Source organism: Eleutherodactylus coqui, chromosome 8 (genome assembly GCF_035609145.1).
Source record: "Eleutherodactylus coqui strain aEleCoq1 chromosome 8, aEleCoq1.hap1, whole genome shotgun sequence".
Lineage (NCBI taxonomy): Eukaryota > Metazoa > Chordata > Amphibia > Anura > Eleutherodactylidae > Eleutherodactylus > Eleutherodactylus coqui.
Genome location: NC_089844.1, coordinates 28,443,296 through 28,467,952, shown reverse-complemented (window position 1 = coordinate 28,467,952; position 24,657 = coordinate 28,443,296). Strand labels below are relative to the sequence as shown.

The following is a 24,657-nucleotide window of genomic DNA, read 5'->3' as shown; positions in this document are numbered from 1 at the left end:
TCCAGGGCCAGTAGTGGTGAGGCAGGGACAGAAGACATATTTAGTGTATATAGGCAGTGGGCCTTTCCAAAAACATTTGGGAAAAAAAATCTATTTGGGCTGCTTGTGACCGTCCTCAGTGTACTGGGTCTCTGCTGGGGGTAGTTGTCCTAATTTATACGCAGCCAGCTAAGTGTTACAGCAGGCTTGCACAAAATTCTTTCCTGGCTCTGCTGTGCGTTCCGGAAGCGAAGTCAGCCTCCAACCAAGGGCCAATAAGCGGCACATTTAATTACAGCATTCTGTTTCTGCACTACTGGTAATACAGCATGCTGAGGGGTAGGGGTAGGCCTAGAGGACGCGGACGCGGGCGAGGACGCGGAGGCCCATGTTAGGGTGTGGGCACAGGCCGAGCGAATGCGGTGGCCAGGGGTAGAGGCAAGGCCAGACCGAATAATCCACCAACTGTTTCCCAAAGCGCCCCCTCGCGCAACGCCACCCTGCAGAGGCCAAGGTGCTCTAAGGTGTGGCAGTTTTTCACAGAGACGCCTGACGACCGACGAACAGTGGTGTGCAACCTTTGTCGCGCCAAGATCAGCTGGGGAGCCACCACCACCAGCATGCGCAGGCATATGATGGCCAAGCACCCCACAAGGTGGGACGAAGGCCGTTCACCGCCTCCGGTTTGCACCACTGCCTCTCCCCCTGTGCCCCAACCTGCCACTGAGATCCAACCCCCCTCTGAGGACACAGCACGAGTGCCTAACGGCCTGCACCCACACCCTCACCTCTGCTGTCCTCGGCCCCATCCTGCAATGTCTCTCAGCGCAGCGTCCAGACGTCGCTAGCGCAACTGTTTGAGCGCAAGTGCAAGTACGCCGCCACGCACCCGCACGCTCAAGCGTTAAACGTGCACATAGCCAAATTGATCAGCCTGGAGATGCTGCCGTATAGGCTTGTGGAAACGGAGGCTTTCAAAAACATGATGGCGGCGGCGGCCCCGCACTACTCGGTTCCCAGTCGCCACTACTTTTCCCGATGTGCCGTCCCAGCCCTGCACGACCACGTCTCCCGCAACATTGTACGTACCCTCACCAATGCGGTTACTGCCAAGGTCCACTTAACAACGGACACGTGGACAAGCACAGGCGGGCAGGGCCACTATATCTCCCTGACGGCACATTGGGTGAATTTAGTGGAGGCTGGGACAGAGTCAGAGCCTGGGACCGCTCACGTCCTACCCACCCCCAGAATTATGGGCCCCAGCTCGGTGCTGGTATCTGCGGCGGTGTATGCTTCCTCCACTAAATCTGAATGGGTGTGAAAATGGGAGATGCAGCCGCGACTTGGTTTTCAGTTTTTTTTCAATTTCTCCCCATTTAGAAATTAAATTTTTTTTCAGGGGCTGTGGCTTATCTCTTGATTGGAGCAGACGTGTGCTAGAGTAGCTCTGATGCAGCTCTGAATCCAAGAGAGGTCTGTTCACCTGTGCACCCAACTCAGAGAGCATTTCACTCCTCAAACATAGTAACATAGTAACATAGTAACATAGTATGTAAGGCCGAATGAAGACAATGTCCATCTTGTCCAGCCTGTCTATCCTACTGTGTTGATCCAGAGGATCCTCCTGTTATTTACCGAGGTGAGCTTTCCCCACATGTGGAATTGGGACCTCTTCACACCACTTAAATAAAATAAATAAATCTTGGTATTTGTATAGCGCCAACTTATTCCGCAGCGCTTTCAGGTAATAATTACTTATTACCCCCCACCAAGCTGGGTTCTCATTTTACCGACCTCAGAAGGATGGAAGGCTGAGTCAACCTTGAGCCAGCTACCTGAATCATGCGGGGATCGAACTTGCAGCCTTCAGGTCGTAGGCGAGAGGTTACACTCTGCACCACACCGCTTCTGGTGGTATCACTCTGGAGTGCTGGCGCTGAAGACATGCTGCAGCACTAGGTGAGCTGTTGTGTGGGACATCTGTGCTCCACACAATAGGCATGAAACCCACTAAAGCTCAGCTAGTGTAATGCTGAAACAGTGCTTTAGTGCCTTGCCAGCACCATGCCCATGCTTGGGATTCTTATATATGGATGGCACTGACCTCACTGCAGTAAGTTGCAACTCATTCATCCTGGTGATGCAGCGCATAAAGCAAAGGATTTTGGCCCTCCCTGATCTCCCACAGCCTGTTGGTGCATTAGGGTGGCTTCACACGAGCGTGTTTTTGCGTGTACATAGGTGCACACCTACGTACGAGCAAAAACACGCGTGTATGCAGCTGCGCACATTGTTTTCAATGTGGCAGATGTAGCAGCTGAAGTGCTCAGCCAATCACAATCAGAGCTACCAGCAGGTGGGGATTTTAAATCCCTGGCTGCTGATAGCTCAGAACTACAGAGCCGGGGACAGCGCCAGAAGTCGCGGCTGAGCCCCGGCAGCTGAAGGAAGGTGAGTGTGTTTTTTTTAAATTTTTTTACACTACTTTTATTGGATTTTCAGGGAAGAACTTTAAACATAAATCCAATGACGGGGATGCCGGCAGCAGGATTCTCTACCGCAGCTGTCATGTGTGATAGCTGCGGTAGAGAATTGAAGAATTTCTCTGCTGCATCTGCCACAGATGTGGCAGATGTAGAAGCAGGGAATTCTTATAACTAGTGGGTGTGAAGGAAGTATTCTTGATCCCCGCGGGGGTCACTGCAGCGGCAGAGAGGTAAGTATTTATTTTTGTTTTTTTACACTAAAATGTTTCTTTTTCAGGGAAGGACTTATATGTAAAGCCCTTCCCTGAAAAAGAATGCAGGGGTGCCGGCAGAGCATTGTTTTCAAAGGAGCCGCCGGCAGCAGCCACAGCTCCATTGAAAGCAATGTGTGCATTCACAATGGTGAACGCATGTCCTATCTTTGCAGGCACACGCCTGTAAAGCACGGACATGTGGACACACCATAGGGAATGCAATGTTACAAAAACACGCTCGTGTGAAGCCACCCTTATAACTGAGAACTGGAGACCAAGGAGAGTTTGTTTTTTTTGGGGGGGGGGGAGGGGGGACTGCACTGGGAGTTATTTCTAAAGGAGCCCTGCTTTTCACACACTTTCTACCTTATGAGCAGCTACTGCCAACTTGTGTCACAAATGAATAAATCACCTATACTCTCAGATGTAATGCTTTTCTAAGGACACTTTCATAATGGTCTAAAGCACTTAAACCAGAAGAACACTGTTTGAAACAGCTCAGAAAGAGGTATTTATTCTACAAACTGACCAACTTGACCTCCTGGTCATACCTGCTTCATTTTCACTCTTTGTTCTGGATACCACAAGCATGAATACGCGAAACAAAGAGAGAGGTCCTAGCCCTCTTAAACTAACGTCTTACTTTGCAGTTTCAGCCACCCCACAATGAGGAGCAGATAATACTGATTCTGTTGAGTCATCATCTGCACCTAAAAGTGACATCAACAGATGAACCGTGCATTGGGAGTTTTATAAAATGCATTTTCGTGGTTAAATGGGATGTCCAGGGTTAGAAAAATATGGCTGCTTTCTTCCAAACACAGCACCACCCTTGTCCATAGGCTTGTTTGAAGTATTACAGTTCAGCTTCACTGAAGTAAGGGGTAGCACTATGTTTGGAAGAAATCTGCCCTGTTTTTCTAACCCTGGACAACCCCTTTAAGCAAACAAAGCTAAGGCTGGTTTCACATTACTTTTTGAGAAACTACTGCTGCTTCCATCCTGGTTTCTGTCCTCTATGCAGAAATATTCACAGATACAGAAACCAGGATGGAACCTGAATGGCACCATAGGGGTGAATATGTGAGATGGAAACCTCTTTTCTATCTAGTGTTAAACGTGACAGCATTCCCTCTCACATATTCTCCCCTATGGTGCCATTGAGATTCTGCATTTGTTTTCGTCCCCAAGCTCAAAAGTTACACACTATCCACAGGAAAGAACTGTCTGATTGTGCGGGTGCGTCTGCTGGAACCCCTACTCATCACAAAGGGTTCAACAAGGTAACTAAATGAATGGAGAGGTGGTTGAGCATGTGCATTATCACTCCATTTATTGACGTTAGACCAACATCGAGCAGATAGTTATGAGACAGTTATTTCTAATCTTGACACAAACCCTTTAATCCTATATTGTGTATAGTACCTGATAACCTTACATGCCAGCTATTACATAATTATTCTGCTCTCCATTAGAAACATTTCTTGCTCATTTGTTGCTTTGGACGTAAGCTGTTTATTATGTCTGCCAGTTCTACCTACAGATTGCTTATTTGCTTCACTTTTATCTAGTGAATGTTGGGCACGAGTTCGCCCCTGATGGAAGAACCTGCCTCTACCCATCCTAAAATCATAAATCAATTGAGGTAATTGCACTGACAAAGTGTAAGTGAAGTCATCTGAACATTCATGGATGCTCAGGTGTTGGGTTTATAAAGTGATAAGAATGACAGTGCCTGGTACAGTATGAAAATTTTTTAAACATTTTGCAGCATTTGTTAAACACTTTTTTCAGCTGATATAATAGATGAGCCCCAGCAAATCCTTTATGTTAGTTAAATGGGTCCACAGAAGTGGAGCTTAGCACTCAATAGGTTGCCTGACACACACTGCCAGTATTTATTGTCAGGGCCCAGGCTGGTTTATAAGTATCTGCACATGCAAAAAAATGTAACTTTGTAAAAATCTGAAGAATAGACATGTTTGTGTACAAGTGGAATAGTACTATTTCTAGCCATTATATGACTTGTATCCTGTATTTTTCTTCATTTGACCCTTTGCAAAGTATGCATATTGTGGGAGTGCAGTACATAGAAAGGCCTGTAGAGGGCTGCAGACAGAACTTCTGGTACTGCAGTGAAATGGTTGACGCCTATGGGTGTGACAGGAAGCTACATAAAAGTATGTCCCTGTCACACTCAGAGGAGGACGTGACGGCTCAAAAGAGCTAGGAAGACTGCTAGCCCGAGGTCTCGTTTGGACCAGTAAGATCCCGAGTGGATCTGTTTGGGAGCCGTCACGCATCTGACAGAGGAGGATGCTCTTTAAATGTCCTGGGGGAAGGGGGGGGGGGGGGTAGTGTCGGTGACCAAGTGGCTTGTGAACTCAGGACATTCCTGGCTGCTGCGCTGTGTTCCATAGACTGTACACAGAGAACTGCAGATTCTTTATAAAACGCACATAGAATCATGTTGTATTACAGAGTACAGGAAGACTGGGCACTGGAGTTATAATTTCTGTAGCTAAATCACAGTAAAAGTGGCTTACAATTAGCTTGCAGGCAGCATTTATGTGAGTCTCTTCTTCCTCTCCCATCTGCTTTGCTCTCTCTATATTTCAATAATAATTCATTTCCCTCCCCCACCCCTGTTCCAAGGTCTGCATGTCTCCTGTCAATCAACTGAAAGCAGGCAGTGGATAGCAAGCTACAAGTAAGGAGACACACCTTCAGGGTGATTTATTTTTTTTCAGCACAAAAATATCATTTTAGATTAAAAAAAATAAAAGCAGTTCTACTAATTATCACACTGGCTATCATGTATCAAGTACAAGTTGTTTGAAAAGTGAGCTTCCACTTAATCTTTGCAAGCAAGGACACAGTAGTGTTTCACATGCATGGTGAGCTGGGCAGAATCAGCGTTCTCTCCAAGTATGTCTTGAAATCTGTAACAAATAAGGATATTTTACAGCAAATAATGTTAAAACCTTTATTAAACTCCCTAGTGTTATACAAGTCTTCCATTAAAAAATACTCTTTCTCTTTCTCTACACAGTTTTTGACACAAAGTATTGTACAATCAGATGTTTTTTACTGCCCGTTTTTCCTCAACATACGGCAATATTCTTGTCATTCTACTATACCCAAAATGGGAAGATTTGCATATGGTGGTTTAGGAGTTAGTGATATCTATACAGTAGGTCCCTGGTGGTCTAAAGGGATTTAACGGTTAACCTAGTATCTGTGGTAATTTAGGGTGATTAATAGGATTAATATTGATATCCATTATCATGGTGGTCTAGGACGGTTATAGGTTACTAGTATATCTGATGTTACAAAACCAATAAGAAAAAAGATGCATATGCCAAAATATTGAAATTTTCTAAATAAAATCATAAGAAATATTACAAACAATGATGAATACTGGAAACCTACATCCAGACGGAACCCTGAAGGGCTCTATAGGCTGCTACTGGTATTATTGAAGCAGAGACCCAGGCTGCAAGCTCAGATATCCATTTAGTAGGTCTCTATTCCAATTTCAGACAGAATTGCATAGTTAACTGTGTTGTTCTGTTCGGCCAAAATACTAAAATAGCAGCCTGTGGAACCATCCATATATCATGCCAGCTGCCAACATGTGGTAACTGTATTTCTGAAATAAGCGCACGGAAACTGTTAACACCACAGATCCTGGAAAACAAACAGTTAATGGTAAAGAGAAAATAAAGTAAACTGGTACTATTCCCATAGGACTCTAAAATGTGAACGTCCCTACCTCAATGGTGAGTGTATCGCCCCGATTAGGACGTACTCACGCAGGAACCTGGGGTACTCTCTAAGGGTGGATTCACACGGGCAATCGCGATATGGCCACGAGAAAATCGCAACTTTTTTCCCGCAATTTTGGAACGTCAACACTGCTTTTTCTCACAAAAACATTGCTGCCATTTCCGATTTTCTTGTGCAAAAGTTAATAGGACTTTCTAATGTTAAAAATGCATACTACGAAAATTGTGCTTTATGATGTGATAAAAAGAAGGCTCCATAGGGAAACATGGAAGATAAAAAAACTTTAAAAGCAGAAAGATAGTTCATGCATATCTCAATTCTGACAGCAGCATTTCAGTGCCCTGGCCAATGTACGGGGGTCCTGTACGGACCCTCCTTGATGAGATCGCGGGTTGCTGTATGGTTGTCATGCCAGCTGAGGGCCTTCTGAAAGGCCCCAGGGCTGTTATTGCAGAGTGCCTATCAAGCCATGCCTATGACATAGCTTGATAGAATACCTGTCAGACCACTGTATAATGTAATGTTATGGCATTACATCATACAGCAGGAGCAATCAAAGGATTGCAAATACTTGTCCCCTCTGGGGACTAAAAAAAAAAGGAAAAATAAGGCCTCATGTCCACGGGGAATTTCAGATCCGCTGCGGATTTGTAATGCGGATTTGGCCTGCGGATGCAGTGTGGATGCACTGTAATTGTCTTTTATTTTTCATGCGAGAGATCAATTGAGCTATGTGCTCTGTGTGCTCCCGCACGCGTGATCCGCACTAAAATGGATCATGTCCATTTTTTTTCATGGTCCAGAAATTTTTTAATTCACTTTTAAATACCATCCACGGGTATTTATCCACCCGTGGGTGGTCAATGCATTCCTATGGGGTGCAAATCGGCGTGCGGGAAAAACGCTGCGGATTTTAATTCTTATTTTCCCTGTGGACATGAGGCCTAAGTTTTAAAAAGTTTAATAATTGTTAAAAAAAAAAAAGAAAGTAATACAAGTTTAAAAGAAAAACCTTTTGGCATATTTATGATAAAAGTATCTAAATAATAAAACAAATACACATATTTGGTATCGCTGTTCACAGACAAGACTTTTTTAAAACCATAATGCTTTAATAATTCTTACTAAAAAACACACACACGTAGGGCTTATTGGAAAGAAGCTGTGGAGGGGTATTACACCAGAGTCTCTGGCTGCAGATCCTCCACAGTAGACAAACACAAGTGCAAATTGACAGACAAAAAACAAGAAGAAGAGAGATTACTCTCACTTGTAGTGACCAGTCCTGCTTATTCCGTTCCATTGTGGAGAACTTGGAGTTTGGAGCTCTGCTCTGCTGGGCATTTTACAACATGCAGATAAGTAGCTGCTGGTTCCTTTTCAGTTTGTTACTATTCATTTCTGTTTTGCTTTGCATGTCGGTGCATCTCCTCAGGGATTCCTATAGGGACAATCAGGGCTCAGAAAGAAGACCGCTGCGCCTTTATAGAGGCGATGCCCCCGCTTTAGGCAGAGACCCATCGCCCTCCCTGCTGGGTTAGGGTCAGGCTTCCTTCTCTCCCCCTGGAGTGGTGCTACCATCCCGCATATCGTGGTGTGTGGCTGCTACCGTATGTACATTCCCTGTCCCCGTGCGGAGTGTTGTATTCTGGTGTCGCATGGGCCTACTTCTGGGTTACTTACTTCGTTGTGGTGCGCACTAGGCTTCAGTGCAATAGTCGACTTTCTACAGTCATGGTTATCATCACCCTGCGTCCGTGCTGACCTTAGTGCTCATGTGCTGTACGGACGTGAAAACAGCTTTAGATACAAGCTTTTTGTGAGTGCCTGTGTGTTGCTTTTTGGGGTGTGTTGGTATTTTTATTTATACCACTTACTATTTTCATAGTACTAATGACCCTGTACTGCCACTAGGAGTGTGGATGTAAAATACTGAATGATGACCCCTGGAAAAGATGTTATTGGTCAATTATATACTTTGAAAGAGAGCATGTACTGTATCTGTATTTCCTATTAAAAAAACAAAGTCTGCTATGATTGAATGAAACTTTTAGTACAGTCCAATAATGTGGGCAGTATATGCATACAGGATAGCAAATGGCAATAATTCTCTGTTTTTTGTATCTTTATAGTTTACGTTATATATTTACAATTTCTAGTCTCATTATGTGTTTCTATTTAGCACATTTGTCTGAATACATGTATGTTTTTTACTCCAGGTTCATCTGGGTCCATCAGCACTATTGGTGTCAGCTGTGTAATAGATCTTGCACTCCTTTTCTCTTTGGTTGTCTACTACCACGATGGAACAGAAACGTATTTATACTGTACCTTTTCTCTGTCTGTTGTAGAAGTTGTTCTGCTCCTTTCACATCTTTCTCTAGAAATATCAGATAGAAACAAATTGATTGGATAAGTCCCATAATTTCAGGAATGGACATCTGAAATTTGACCGGTATATCTGTGATCCTGCAAGAGAAGAATATGTGCTTAGGATATAGTTTATCTGACAAAGTTCACAAAATTGGATATTGCAGTTAGGGCGCCTACCCACTGGCGATTTTTTTTCCTTTGCGTTTTTTCTGAAAAGCAATTAGTATAGAATGTGTTCTTGTCCATTTGCGTTTTTTTTTTCGGTCCGTTGCAATTTTTCACATAGGAACTGTCAGTTGCGTATGTGTCCTTATTTTTCTCTTAATGCACCCATGAATGTCAATGGAAATTAACGGAAAACGCACCAAAAAGCTGCGAAAAACGCACCAAAAACGCTGCGTTTTTCACGCACGAAAATCGGCAACGCCAGTGGGTAGGCGCCCTTAATATGCAATTCCAACGAAAAGGACAAGACAGCAGTTCTTGCTGTGTTCTTTCAGCAGCACCAGTGTTGTTGTGTTCATTGTGTTTTGAAGGAGCTGTTCTGATAATTAGAATGTTTAAAAAGGGCTTGTATTTGTTTAAAATAATAAAATAAGTCATATTCACCTTACTGCTGGCCTGCTGTTCCTGTTCTGATACTTCCTGCCAGACTATACTCCCTGGTCCCTCTCAACATAGGCATTTGACAGCTGCAGCCAATCAATGGCTGTGGATGGTCACCACTGCAATTAGTGCGTCTGTGCAGCAATCACATGTCCATAGCAGGAGGAACCGGTAAGTAGAGAGCAGCAGGTTACTCAGGAAGCATTGGAATGGCAGCTGTGGATGATCAGTAAGGTGAATGTGACTTATTTGATTGGCCACTTTAAGGGTAAGTTTAGATATAATGGAAGTGAGGGGCATGTTTGGTGCAGCTTCTGCTCTTAAAATCTATGATGATTTAGAGCACAGTATGTGTGGATGGCATTTTTAAAACCCTATCTACATGTAGCAGAAAGGTGCTTATTGTTTTGCAGGAAATTTTCAGATTTTGACCTTCCTTTTCCCCTTTGCAATTTATTTCTAGATGGCAATTTTAAGGACAAGTGGCAGAATCTGTACACACAAAGGAGAAGTGGACACAAAATAGGAAAAAAAAACCTTACAATTGTTTGTCTTTTTGTGGAATAGCCTCATATATACTTTTGTACTGACAAAATATGTGCTCTGTGTCTTTGTCAATGTAAGGACGCAAAATATCCCACACCTGCAAAAAAATAAATAAAAATAATAATTACAAAAAATAATAAATGCATTTTATGTGTTCTTTTCATTGGGTCAAAACTCTAATTTAATAACAAGGCCCTATTATGACAGGATCCCAAAGTGACAGTGAAGACAACCCCATGTGGAGATGACTTTGGAGTTTATTTTCAAGTTACTTATTAGACCTTACTATCATTACCTTTAATTCCCATAAGGGTGTATGGTTACATAAGCTGAACGCTCAGAAAAACAGACAGAAGGAAAATTGATGCATTTGAACTATGGTGCTAGAGTAGAATGCTACAGATACCTTAGACTGCAATGACAATGAACAAGGTAGTGTTAGATTGTGTTGAAACCGAAAATATCACTAGAGGGCAAAATCATGAAACAGCGACTCTCTTTTTTTGGACATGTGATGCGCTCTAACTCACTGGAAACAGTACTTATGCTTGGAAATGTAGGTGGGAAGAGAAGATCAGGACCACAAAGAACAAGATGGCTAGATACAATCAAGGCCACCACCATGTCAATCGCGGAATTGAAAGAAGCCGTGGAAGATAAAAATGAGTGTAGAACATTGATCTATGGAGTGACCGAGGGTCGGATGCGACTGAAAGGATAAGCATCATCATTACCTCTGACATTACTACAGTCAGGTCATGTGACAAATCTTTGTATTCAATCTTATTGGTTGGGTAAAAGCCATGTAGAGCCAAGCATCCTTTTTTCTTTAGTACTCGAGCTGCTTCACTAGCAAATTTGTCTACTTTGAACCAATGAGCAGCAAGACCAGCATTCACCAGGTCCACAGAATTATTCTCTGCTGGCAATTTCTCAGCTGGTGCCACCCTGTAGACGGAACAGAGATGATTGCCAGAGGAACTAATGTCATCTAATCCTCAGTAGCATCAGCAGGATGGGTAGATCCAGTGTAATACTCACATGTACGACACATTGTCCAATAAATTATATTGATTAGCCAAATTTATTTGGGATTCACTGATGTCTATTCCCTGGATCTTCTTGAAGTGAGGAGCTAGAGGTATAGTATATCGTCCAGTCCCACATCCACCATCGACCGCCATCTCAAGAGGCTGCCCATTGCGCTATAGAAAAGTGCAGAATGCAATTAGTAAAGCTGAAATTCTTTCCACATACACAGTGCTGATTATAGTGGCAGCTGTATATGGTAGGTGCATACAATCATTTTTTGGACAAATTTGAAAATATTGTGGTGTATTTCTATAGAATTGTCTGTTTACATATGAGCATCATTAATATATCCATCAGGAATCCACAATGATAAATACTTGCCAGAAATATATACCATATTGTAGGACAGCAGCTACATTAACCCTTTCCAATCCACTGTCTGACCTCTGAAGACATTATGATTTAAGGCTGTACAGGTCCGATGTTGGAAGACGTCCATCAGGGTTCTCTTACTGTATATTGCCAGCCTCTCTGCTGTCGAAGCCTATCCAATGTGTCACCTCATGCAGTACTGGCTTTAGCCAGCAGATAGCACCGTTGTATAATGGCAGAAAAAGAGTACGTTCTCTAGGAAAACCAGGATACAAATTGGATTGGAAAGGGTTAATGCAAGATACTACTATATAGCTGTCTGAAAACAGACATTTATTAGGACTGCAGATTATTAAATTACGTTAAAAGCTAAGATTATGGGGAAGTGTTTAGTGAGGTCCTCACATTGGGGAGCTCTTTTAGCGCATGAAAGATATAAGTATATCAAGCTATTACTGGGGATTTTCTTTTTCTTAAACAATAAAATGATAGCTGCTCCACATAATGAAAAACATTTTTATTGTATTTAAACTTATAAAAATGCCTTCATCACAGATATTCCAGGGCTTCTAATAGAACAGCACCACCTGCTGATACTATTTTGTGCCCTTCTCAATAAATGTTCCAAGTTGGTCACACATGCGCTCCACTGGGTATGTAGGGGGATCCCTGGTGTGGTGATCAGCTGCTTCTTAACCTGCTGGGTCTTCTCTGCATGTCAGAGTAGATGCTGAACAATTACCACTGCAGTAATGCTCTCTCAAGCTCTTATCACTTGCTCAGCATTTACCCTCTCTATAAGAGAAAACCCTATGGCTTCAGAAGCAGCTGCTCACCACAACAGGGATCCCTCTACAGATCCCTCCACAAATGAGACTGAGCGTATGTGATCATTTACAAGACTGAGCATGTGTGACTACCTTGGAACACTTACTGGGCAGGATGCAGAACAGAAACAGCAGGTGGGGCTGTTTTAATACTATTTCTGAAATATATCTGGGGATAGAAACGTTTTTTAGTAGTAGATGCAAAAAATTATTCTAATTATGTGCTGTATGTAAGTATAAACAATTTTTTTTATAGATCAGTTAGTGCTATTTTATCTTGGATTTCGACCGTACTGCGATGGAGCCTTCAATGTAAATGTGATCCTTGTTCGGAGAGAGAAAATCACAAACTTTCTTCTAGGTTATAAAACTGGCTTAAATGCAACTGAAACAACTCTGTAGTGTGAGACCCCCGCCACACAATTTCTCATATCATAGCCTCTTTGAAATCTATAACAATGACATGGAAAAGTTGTATGGTGGAATTTTTTGCAGCTATGTTTGAGTAGATCAGTTTTGAACAGGGCTGGGCTTTAATACACCAAGGATACTAGAAGCAGTCATATGAAAGTGAAAAGGAAGGAGACATAGATTAGATATTAGAAAAAACTATTTAACAGTGAGGGTGATCAATGAGTGGAACAGGTTGCCATGAGAGATAAGTTCGCCTTCAATGGAAGTTTTCAAACAGAGGCTGGACAGACATCTGTCTGTGAAGATTTAGTGATCCTGAATTGAGCAGGGGGTTTGACCCGATGACCCTGGAGGTCCATTCAAACTCTATCATTCTATGACACTCTTATTTGATTACAGATTCCACACATTTTCTCTTTAGTCAGTGTTGCCCATAGGGGTTTTAATCCCGCTCTCTTCCTGTAATATTCATTTGAAAATGCCATCATTAATGTTTTGCTCTTAGGTTTCTTGATACAGTTGTAATTCTCAAACAATTGAACCCAGTCTCTTAGAAGCTGAAACAACTCCGGTCCTGAAGAGAGATCTTGGGAGCTTGCAGAAAATGTCAATGTACTGTTAATATTCTTTTCAAGAAGTGTTCCTGTTGCACCCAACTTTTCTATATTCCCCACTCCTGACTTCAGCTTGAACTTTGATCACAACTGATCTGTTAGGTGTATTACCTAAGCCTCTGCCTGTCTTATCATTATGCAAGAACACTGCCTATCCTGACCTCGGCCTGCATATTGACTATGTTTCTGCATAACCCTCTGATACCATGTTATGCTGCTTCTGATCTATTCATATCAAGACTACTCTTGGTGTAATGGCCTGGGGTCCAAGAATCCAAAGACCATATCCCAATTGGAGGAATTAAAGAGTGAAATCTTGGAATGTCATAGATGCTGCCCTCACGAGTAGTCCAAAATCAAATTAGTCAAAGGCACTGTGAGTATATACCCACTGTATTACCTAATCTATAATTTAGACAGTATTTTTGGTATAACACAGAGGGTTATATTTAATCATTTTTTATTAATTTGCATATAAAAAAATACAAACAAAGGGACAAGTAGGTCTCTCAGGACCTATAAACAGGATATATAAAAAGGTACATTATTTTGAGAGTCTAGGAGCCAGAGCCAACATAAACTCCTGCTAACATTCATGGAGTGTAGAGTTATTTATTGTATAAAAGGAGTAATAATAGCCTACATAACCATACTTTTACATAACTGCTCTGTGCTTGCGGTCCTTGGCATTATAGTCCCTTCCAATAACTGCAGAAAAGAAAAAAGATAAGGACATAGAAAAGAAAGAAGGAAGAGAAAGAAAATAGAAACATTTGTGGGAAAATAATAAGTGGATTTATAAGTTGTGGGGGTGGTGGTAAGGTAGGGAGTTCAAAATAGTAATCCCCATTGTCACGCAAAGGATATAAACATAGTAACATAGTAACATAGTATGTAAGGCCGAATGAAGACAATGTCCATCTAGTCCAGCCTGTCTATCCTACTGTGTTGATCCAGAGGAAGGCAAAAAACCCCAAGGCCAGAAGCCAATTAGCCCTTTTGGGGGAAAAATTCCTTCCTGACTCCTTAATGGCAATCAGACTGTTCCCTGGATTAACCCCTAATAGTTCCTACCTGCCTATATACCAGGATTGACACTTAACCTAATATTTATATCCTGTAATATCCTTCTTCTCCAGAAAGACATCAAGTCCCCTTTTAAACTCCTCTATGGATTTTGCCATCACCACTTCCTCCGATAGAGAGTTCCACAGTCTAACTGCTCTTACAGTAAAGAATCCCCTTCTATGTTGGTGATGAAACCTACTTTCCTTTAATCGTAGCGGATGTCCTCTTGTTACCGTCGTGGTCCTGGGTGTAAACAGATCGCGGGAGAGATCCATGTGTTGTCCCCTCATGTACTTATACATGGTTATTTGGTCGCCTCTTAACCTTCTTTTTTCTAGAGTAAATAGTCCCAATTTGGATAGCCTCTCTGGGTATTCCAGTCCCGTCATTCCATGTATTAGTTTAGTTACCCTTCTTTGAACCCCCTCAAGCACTGTGACATCTTTCCTGAGCACCGGTGTCCAGAATTGTACGCAGTATTCCATGTGAGGCCTGACAAGTGCCTTATATAATGGAAGTATAATGTTCTTGTCCTTCACCCCTATACCTCTTTTAATGCACCCCAAGACTTTATTTGCCTTTGCAGCAGCTGACTAGCATTGGTTACTCCAGTTTAGTCTATTATCCACTAATACCCCCAGATCCTTTTCCATATCACTTTTCCCTAGTGGTACCCCATTAAGTGAATATTTGTGACATTCGTTCCTCCTGCCCATGTGTCTTACATTTTTCAACATTGAGCTTCATTTGCCATTTTTCTGCCCAAGCCCCCAGCTTATCCAGGTCCGTTTGTAGCCGCACATTGTCCTCCGTTGCATTAATTATATTGTATAATTTTGTGTCATCTGCAAATATTGATATTTTGCTGTGCAGCCCCTCTATCAGGTCATTGATAAATATGTTGAACAGAGTGGGGCCTAGTACTGAACCCTGTGGCACCCCGCTAGCGACTGTGGTCCAATCAGAGTATGAGCCATTTATTACCACCCTCTGCTTTCTATCATTGAGCCAATTTTTTACCCACTTACACACATTTTCGCCCAGTCCGAGCTGCCTCATTTTGTATATTAGCCTATTATGTGGCACGGTGTCAAAGGCTTTAGAGAAGTCCAGATATACAAGATCAATAGATTCTCCCTGGTCCAGCTTAGAGCTTACTTCATCGTAGAAACTGATCAGATTTGTCTGACATGAGCGACCCTTCATGAATCCATGCTGGTGAGGAGTTATTCCCTTAATCTCCTTGAGGTACTCATCGATGGCGTCTCTCAGAATCCCCTCGAAAATTTTTCCCGTTACTGAAGTGAGACTTACTGGCCTGTAGTTACCAGGCTCACTTTTGCTCCCTTTTTTGTAAATTGGAACCACGTTGGCAATGCGCCAGTCCAATGGTACTACTCCGGTCTTGATAGTGTCTAGAAATATTAGGTATAGCGTCCTAGCTATCTCGTCACTTAGTTCCTTTAGTATCCTTGGGTTTAATCCATCTGGGCCCGGCGATTTATCAATTTTAGTTTTCTTTAGACGCTTCCGCACCTCCTCCTGCGTTAGGTATGAGATATTTTGTGAGGGGTTCGTTTTATTCCCCTGCATCTCGTGTGGCATTTCCTTTTCTTTGGTGAATACACTTGAGAAGAAACTGTTTAGTAGATTTGCTTTCCCTTCGTCATCATCCATGATTTCTCCTGCATTGTTTTTTAAAGGGCCAGCGCTCTCCCTGCGAATCCTTTTGCTGTTAATGTAGTTGAAAAATAGCTTCGGGTTGTTTTTGCTCTCTTTTGCGATCCGTCTTTCTGCTTCCTCCTTGGCAATTTTGATCGTATCTTTGCATATTTTGTTTTTTTCCCTGTATGATTTTAGCGCTTCTTCGCTGCCTTGTTGCTTTAGTAGTTTGAACGCTTTCTTCTTTTCGTTTATTGCCCCTCGTACCGTCTTGTCTAGCCACATTGGTTTCCTTTTAGCTGAGTTTCTTTTATTTTTAAAGGGAATGAACTGCTCACATGAGGCGATTAGGATCCTTTTGAACTTTTCACATTTTTCCTCCGTACTGATATTTTTGAGGATGTTGTCCCAATTAATGTTACCGATAGTAGTTCTAAGCTCATCAAATTTTGCTTTACTAAAGTTTAGTTTCTTTGCCACTCCCTGATAAGGCTTCCTATTGATTGACAGCTGGAAGTTGATTATATTGTGGTCGCTGTTCCCCAAGTGCCCCTCAACCTGCACCCCCTTTATACGTTCCGGTTTGTTGGTTAGTACTAGGTCCAGAATGGCCCTCCCTCTTGTTGGTTCCTGCACAAGTTGGTTCAGGTAATTGTCTTTAATTACTCTCAAGAACTTATCACCCCTGTGAGATTTGCAGGTTTCGTTCTCCCATGTTATATCTGGGTAATTAAAGTCCCCCATGATAATTACTTCGTTTCGCTTTGACACCTTTTCTATCTACCTTAGTAGTAAGTTTTCAGTTTCTTCTGTTGCTTTTGGTGGTCGATAGAAGACCCCTATCAGGATTTTGTTATTTTTTCCTCCCTGTATTTCTACCCACAGAGATTCCACCTGTTCGTCTCCTACCCCTATATCCTCCCGTAGCCTCGGCTTCAAGTTCGATTTGACGTACAGACATACCCCTCCCCCTTTCTGGTTCCTTCGGTCTCCTCTGAAAAGATTGTACCCCTGCAAATTCACCGCCCAATCGCACTTATCATCAAGCCATGTTTCAGTAATTCCGACTATATCATAGTTTTCATCAGTCATTCTCGCTTCAAGCTCACCCACTTTACCGATCAGACTTCGTGCATTCGTGGTCATACAATTTAAATCATTTTTTTTGTTTTTTAAGTTTGTTTTGTTGCTATTCGTACTTATGGCTGATCTATCAGTTCTAACTGTACTAACCCCACCCCCTGCTCAACCCCCATTCCCTTTGCTTGGACCCGGATCGCTAGTTACACTGGCTACCCCACTATTTCTCATTTTACCCTCCCCCCAGTCCCTAGTTTAAACACTCCTCCAGCCTTCTAGCCATCTTTTCCCCCAGCACAGCTGCACCCTCCCCATTAAGATGCAGCCCGTCCCTACGGTAGAGCCTGTAGCCGACAGCAAAGTCAGCCCAGTTCTCCAGGAACCCAAATCCCTCCTTCTTACACCAACTCCGGAGCCATTTGTTTACCTCCCTAAGATCCTGCTGCCTTTCTAGTGTGGCTTTAGGTACAGGTAGTATTTCCGAGAAAACTACCCTGGAGGTCCTTGCCCTGAGCTTGGACCCTAGGTCCCTGAAATCATTTTTGAGGGCCCTCTATTGACCTCTAACTTGTTCATTGGTGCCAACGTGCACCATGACTGCTGGATCCTCACCAGCCCCTCCCAGTAATCTGTCAATCCGATCCGCGATGTGTCGAACTCGAGAACCAGGAAGACAACACACTGTTCGACGATCCCGGTCTTTATGGCAGATTGCCCTCTCTGTCCCCCTAATAATTGAGTCCCCCACCACTAGAACCTGTCTAGCCTGCCCTGCGCTCCCCGTCCCCGTCTCACTGGAGCAGTCATCCCCCTGGCGTTCAGAGGGCGTGTCGTGCTGCAGCGGTGCTGGCTCTGTAATGGCATTGCCCTCATCTGCCAACGTTGCAGACATGTTGGGTTGTGCCAGTTCAGGACCAGCCTCCCTGAATCTATTCCCTCTACGCCTCCCTCTATCTGACACCCAGCTGACTGCCTGCTCCCCCTGCTCTTCCGTACTACCATCCGCCCCCGCCTCTACCCCAGCGAGTGTCTGCTCAGTGAGCACCAAACTCCTTTCCATGATGTCAATGGCTCTCAGTGTTGCCAGTTGCCCATTTAGATCCAGAATTTGGGCTTCTAAATGTTCGACGTGCACGCATCTTGCGCAACAGTATGCACCCTCGATCGGCTGATCAAGGACCACATACATTGCACAAGTAGCACACTGGATGACATTGCCAGGCATGGAGCTCATCCTAATGGGGATCTACAATTTACTTGTGGAAGTAGTGAAGATAGACTTGTTCACACTCCGCTCACACGCTGCTACAACCGCTGACCCGCTGCCGCAACTGCTGACCCGCTGCCGCAACCGCTGACCCGCTGCCGCAACCGCTGACCCGCTGCCGCAACCGCTGACCCGCTGCTGCAACCGCTGACCCGCTGCTGCAACCGCTGACCCGCTGCTGCAACCGCTGACCCGCTGCTGCAACCCCTGACCCGCTGCTGCAACCCCTCACCCTCCGCTGCAACCCCTCACCCGCTGCTGCAACCCCTCACACGCTGCTGCAACCCCTCACACGCTGCTGCAACCCCTCACACGCTGCTGCCTCTGTGCAACCACTCACACGCTGCCGCTCTCACGCAACCTCTTACCCGCTGACACTTATGCGCAACCAGTCACAAATTTTTTTTTTTTATACCCCCCTCACAAACACTTAGACCCCCAGACACACACACACACAGAAGACACAACTAACCAGATACACAGAAAACACACACTTAGCTCACAAACACACACAGAATATACTTATCAGCTCCTCCACTCCTCCGCTCCTCCTGGTGACGTCACCCGCTGTCCCGGCGGCCGCTCACTCTGCCCTCCTGTCTTAGCTGCTCCGCTGAACTCCTGGTGGCCTCTTGGCGCTGGCTGCTGCGCTCCGGTCTCTCTGGTCTCTCCTGCCCCCGCACCTGCTTCGGCTGCCCCCGCACCTGCTTCGGCTACCCCCGCACCTGCTTCGGCTACCCCCGCACCTGCTTCGGCTACCCCCGCATCTGCTTCGCACCTAGGTCGACCCTGGGCCTTATGTAAGTATCAAGAAAATATACTGCGGAACTCAATTAAGGACTCAAAGTCAATCCACGGTTGCCACACCGACAGAAATTTTGACAGTTACCCTGGAGTGTTCTGCGCATAGTTCCTCCATATAGCATATTTGTATTTGTACCACCTTATTATTTTGTAATTTTTTTTCTTGAGCGGCACATGCCAAGGATAATTTATACCTGAAGATAAACCTCTTTTGCCAGTTATTTTGCAAGATTGTGTTGCCCAGCTCCCATTCCCAAGCCAGTTTGAAGCTAGGATCACTCGTGAATGATTTATGAATCAACAAGCCATATTTCAGGGGTACTGTATGTGTGGAGGGGACTCCTGGGTAAACAAATTCTCAAAGGATGTGAGGGTGGATTTAAAAGCTTTCTTGTCACCTTGAGTGGTAAGGAAAGAGTGCAATTGGTGGAATTCCATCCTGCATATAAGGCTGTCTTATAATGTCCACCTTCTATTTGTATCCCTTGAATTGTGGGGTTATTCCTAATTGCTACTTCAAAATGTTCCATCACCAACATACAGAGAGGGGGCATCCCTGTCTGGTACCGATTCTTATGAGTATGGGAGAAGACAGCATTCCGTTCACTTGAACCCTAGCTGTAGGACATGTGTAAAGGCCAAGTGTGAGGGTATATGTATATATTGCCATATGTTTTTTTATGCTTTTATACCTGTATGCAACTTCTATTCAATGCTAAAATGAGAAAAACTTAATCTGTCGCCTTTAGAGATGAGCGAGCATACTCGTCCGAGCTTGATACTCGTTCAAGTATTAGGGTGTTCGAGATGCTCGTTACTCGTGACCACGCGATGTTCGGGTTACTTTCATTTTCTTCCCTGAGAAATTTGTGCGCTTTTCTGGCCAATAGAAAGACAGGGAAGGCATTACAACTTCCCCCTGCGACGTTCAAGCCCTATACCACCCCCCTGCAGTGAGTGGCTGGCGAGATTAGGTGTCACCCGAGTATTAAAATCTGCCCCTCCCGTGGCTCGCCACAGATGCATTCTGACATAGTTCAGGGAAAGTGTTGTTGATGCCGGAGCTGCTATAGGGAGAGTGTTAGGAGTGATTTTAGGCTTCAAGAACCCCAACGGTCCTTCTTAGGCCATAGAAATCGCAGATCGCACCTATGTGCGATCTGCGATTTCTGTTCTCTTCTCTATATACGCTCAATGGGGCCGGCGGCAGCAGCGCCGACCCCATTGAGAACATATAGAAGACAAATCATTCTTCTCTGCCACAGCTGTAACAGCTGTGGCAGAGCAGAACGATGTTTGCCCATTGAATTCAATGGAGCCAGCAATACAGCAGGTTCCACTGAAAGCAAAGAGCTGCCGGCGATCGCGGGATGAATTGTCGGGAAGGGCTTAAATATATAAGCCCTTCCCTGCAATTCATCCAGAAATGTGTTACAATAAAAATATATACCGGCGGGTATATAGGGCAGGCGAGGGGCTACATGTTGGGCTGCATCTCAAGTTCACAGGTCCCACTATTAAGCCACAATACCGGCAAGAGTGGGCCCCCCCCCAACAACTTTTGCATCTGAAAAGCCCTCATTAGCAATGCATACCTTAGCTAAGCACCACACTACTTCCAACAAAGCACAATCACTGCCTGCATGACACTCCGCTGCCACTTCTCCTGGGTTACATGCTGCCCAACCACCACCCCCCCGCCATGATCCAGTGTCCACAGCGCACACCAAATTGTCCCTGCGCAGCCTTCAGCTGCCCTCATGCCACGCCACACTCATGTCTATTTATAAGTGCGTCTGCAAGAGGAACCGCAGGCACACACTGCAGAGGGTTGGCACGGCTAGGCAGCGACCCTCTTTAAAAGGGGCGGGGCGATAGCCCACAATGCTGTACAGAAGCAATGAGAAATATAATCCTGTGCCACCGCCATCAGGAGCTGCACACGTGGGCATAGCAATGGGGAACCTATGTGCCACACACTATTCATTCTGTCAAGGTGCCTGCATGCCCCAGTCAGACAGCGTTTTTTTATAAATAGTCACAGGCAGGTACAACTCCGCAATGGGAATTCCGTGTGCACCCACAGCATGGGTGGCTCCCTGGAACCCACCGGCTGTACATAAATGTATCCCATTGCAGTGCCCTGGACAGCAGAGCTAACGTCAGATTAAATGCAGGTGGGCTTCAGCCCACACTGCATGCCCCAACCGGAGCAGGGTTTTTAATTCATAGACACAGGCAGGTACAACTCCCTATTGTGAAGTCCCTGTGGACCGACAGCATGGGTGGGTGCCAGGAAGCCACCGGCGGTACATAAACATATCCCATTGCATTGCCCATCACAGCTGAGGTAATAAATTCAAACCAAATCACAGTGGTATGAAAATCTATATATTGTTTGCAGAAACCCTTCACAGATATAGATTAAAATTAAATGCCTTTTATTAGTATATTTTAAAATTGTGGGCTCACATATAACACTTCTTAACGATACAAAAGAAAAGGACAAGTAACATATAAACAAAAAAAAAAAAAAAATAGGCCCTAGTAGAAATATGTAGGGTAACGTATCTCTCAGATAGATTTTTGGAGATCGATACCGCACATGAATATGGAAGAGGATAAAGGTCCAAATTTTTGGAAATCGATACCGCTCATGAATATGGAAAAGGATAAAGGTCCAGAAGAAAAAGGAGTATTATCCAACTCCAGAAAATATGCGTACCTAGATATAAATGCGGTACGAGGAGTAATACCTCTTTAGGGCACAATGTTGTAATGTATATTCATGTTGCTAAGACAATTTTTCATAGCCTCTCATTAATAGCACAGTTGCCGCATATACGGGTGCTAATTATATAGGCTCATTACAGGTCAGTGGTACTGACCAGCACGTAAAAACGGCTCGCTCGACGCGTTTCCCTGCCCTTGTAGGGGGCAGTTCCTCAGGAGCACGGGTAATGGTTGCCCGTAGATACGTGTTTCTAAAGTTGTCGCATAGAAATGATAGAGCAACAGGATTGATGCGTCAGGTCATAGTCCTGCTATAATTTAGTCCTGCTAAGATGAACCTACTCGATATTTCCCGTTACCGCTCCTTACTAGTCACTTCCGGCGCGGCACTTGTATTAGTACCGCTGTCGGACTCTCTGAATATTTGAGAGAGAGAGAGAGGGCCTTTCACTTGATCTGGCGTACACTGTGATATATGTCAGTATATGACTATCTCAAACAGCGCCTCCAGATACCAAATGGCGACCGCTATTAGGCTTAGTTATCAGCCACTAGAGCGATGCCCGGGGGTGCCCTCTTGGAGGGTTCCTGCAATATCTATTAGGGTGTTCGCATTGGTCAGCACATTGCAATGAACGATGTGGATTGATGCGACACCCAAATAGAGATAGCTCTGTCACTCGATATTAATAAAAGCGAGTGTTCTTCTATGGTCCCTGGCCGACCCTTTTAACCTAGCTGGTAGACATCCCAGCTGTGTTATATTCAGGTCAGGTGCCTTCACAGGTGAAGCTCGATTAAATAGCAGTATGTGCCTCAGGTAGGTTAGCTTCAGATGAAAGGCAGCAAACTCGGCTACATTTGGGGGATAATACCCCATTCAGAGTTCTATCATGAAGACCAAGAAAGACAGAGCCCCTCTAGTATCAATCCTAGCTGGATTGAACAGGGGTAAGAAGCAGGGACAGAGTAGGAGAGGTGGCGCCTGCGGCTCTGATGGTGAGCGGCCGGCTATGACCTCTCCTACTCTGTCCCTGCTTCTTACCCCTGTTCAATCCAGCTAGGATTGATACTAGAGGGGCTCTGTCTTTCTTGGTCTTCATGATAGAACTCTGAATGGGGTATTATCCCCCAAATGTAGCCGAGTTTGCTGCCTTTCATCTGAAGCTAACCTACCTGAGGCACATACTGCTATTTAATCGAGCTTCACCTGTGAAGGCACCTGACCTGAATATAACACAGCTGGGATGTCTACCAGCTAGGTTAAAAGGGTCGGCCAGGGACCATAGAAGAACACTCGCTTTTATTAATATCGAGTGACAGAGCTATCTCTATTTGGGTGTCGCATCAATCCACATCGTTCATTGCAATGTGCTGACCAATGCGAACACCCTAATAGATATTGCAGGAACCCTCCAAGAGGGCACCCCCGGGCATCGCTCTAGTGGCTGATAACTAAGCCTAATAGCGGTCGCCATTTGGTATCTGGAGGCGCTGTTTGAGATAGTCATATACTGACATATATCACAGTGTACGCCAGATCAAGTGAAAGGCCCTCTCTCTCTCTCTCAAATATTCAGAGAGTCCGACAGCGGTACTAATACAAGTGCCGCGCCGGAAGTGACTAGTAAGGAGCGGTAACGGGAAATATCGAGTAGGTTCATCTTAGCAGGACTAAATTATAGCAGGACTATGTCCTGACGCATCAATCCTGTTGCTCTATCATTTCTATGCGACAACTTTAGAAACACGTATCTACGGGCAACCATTACCCGTGCTCCTGAGGAACTGCCCCCTACAAGGGCAGGGAAACGCGTCGAGCGAGCCGTTTTTACGTGCTGGTCAGTACCACTGACCTGTAATGAGCCTATATAATTAGCACCCGTATATGCGGCAACTGTGCTATTAATGAGAGGCTATGAAAAATTGTCTTAGCAACATGAATATACATTACAACATTGTGCCCTAAAGAGGTATTACTCCTCGTACCGCATTTATATCTAGGTACGCATATTTTCTGGAGTTGGATAATACTCCTTTTTCTTCTGGACCTTTATCCTTTTCCATATTCATGAGCGGTATCGATTTCCAAAAATTTGGACCTTTATCCTCTTCCATATTCATGTGCGGTATCGATCTCCAAAAATCTATCTGAGAGATACGTTACCCTACATATTTCTACTAGGGCCTATTTTTTGTTTATATGTTACTTGTCCTTTTCTTTTGTATCGTTAAGAAGTGTTATATGTGAGCCCACAATTTTAAAATATACTAATAAAAGGCATTTAATTTTAATCTATATCTGTGAAGAGGTAATAAATTCATGTTTAATGCAGGTGGGCTTCGGCCCACACTGCATGCCGCAGTCAGACAGGGGTTCTTTAGAAGTGGACACATGTAGTTACAACTCCCTGTGGACCCACAGCCTGGGTGGCTCCCTGGAACCCACCGGCGGTACATAAATACATCCCATTGCAGTGCCCAACACAGCTGATGTAACGTCAGCTGTAATGCAGGTGGGCTAAAAATTAATTTGATTACACTGTAGGCGAGGGCCCCCAAAAATTGGTGTACCAACAGTACTAATGTACCTCAGAAAAATTGCCCATGCCCAACCAAGAGGGCAGGTGAAACCCATTAATCGCTTTGGTTAATGTGGCTTAATTGGTAACTAGGCCAGGAGGCAGCCCACTTAAAATAAAAATTGGTTGAGGTGAAAGTTTCAACGCTTTAATGAGTATTGAAACG

General features: G+C 44.2%; 1 protein-coding gene across 1 annotated transcript in view; it reads right to left on the bottom strand.

Moving 5' to 3' along the window:
- Positions 1-5,436: 5,436 nt before the first annotated feature.
- The window catches only part of LOC136577451 (putative methyltransferase DDB_G0268948), a 42,121-nt gene continuing 22,900 nt past the window's right edge, over positions 5,437-24,657 (bottom strand). Inside the window, exons 2-6 of the mRNA XM_066577353.1 lie at positions 11,078-11,241; positions 10,771-10,984; positions 10,033-10,133; positions 8,843-8,980; positions 5,437-5,664 (exon numbers count right to left, since the gene is read on the bottom strand). Coding sequence (XP_066433450.1) covers positions 5,577-5,664; positions 8,843-8,980; positions 10,033-10,133; positions 10,771-10,984; positions 11,078-11,241 — 705 coding nt within the window. The 3' untranslated portion in view covers positions 5,437-5,576. The remainder of the gene's footprint in view (positions 5,665-8,842; positions 8,981-10,032; positions 10,134-10,770; positions 10,985-11,077; positions 11,242-24,657) is intronic.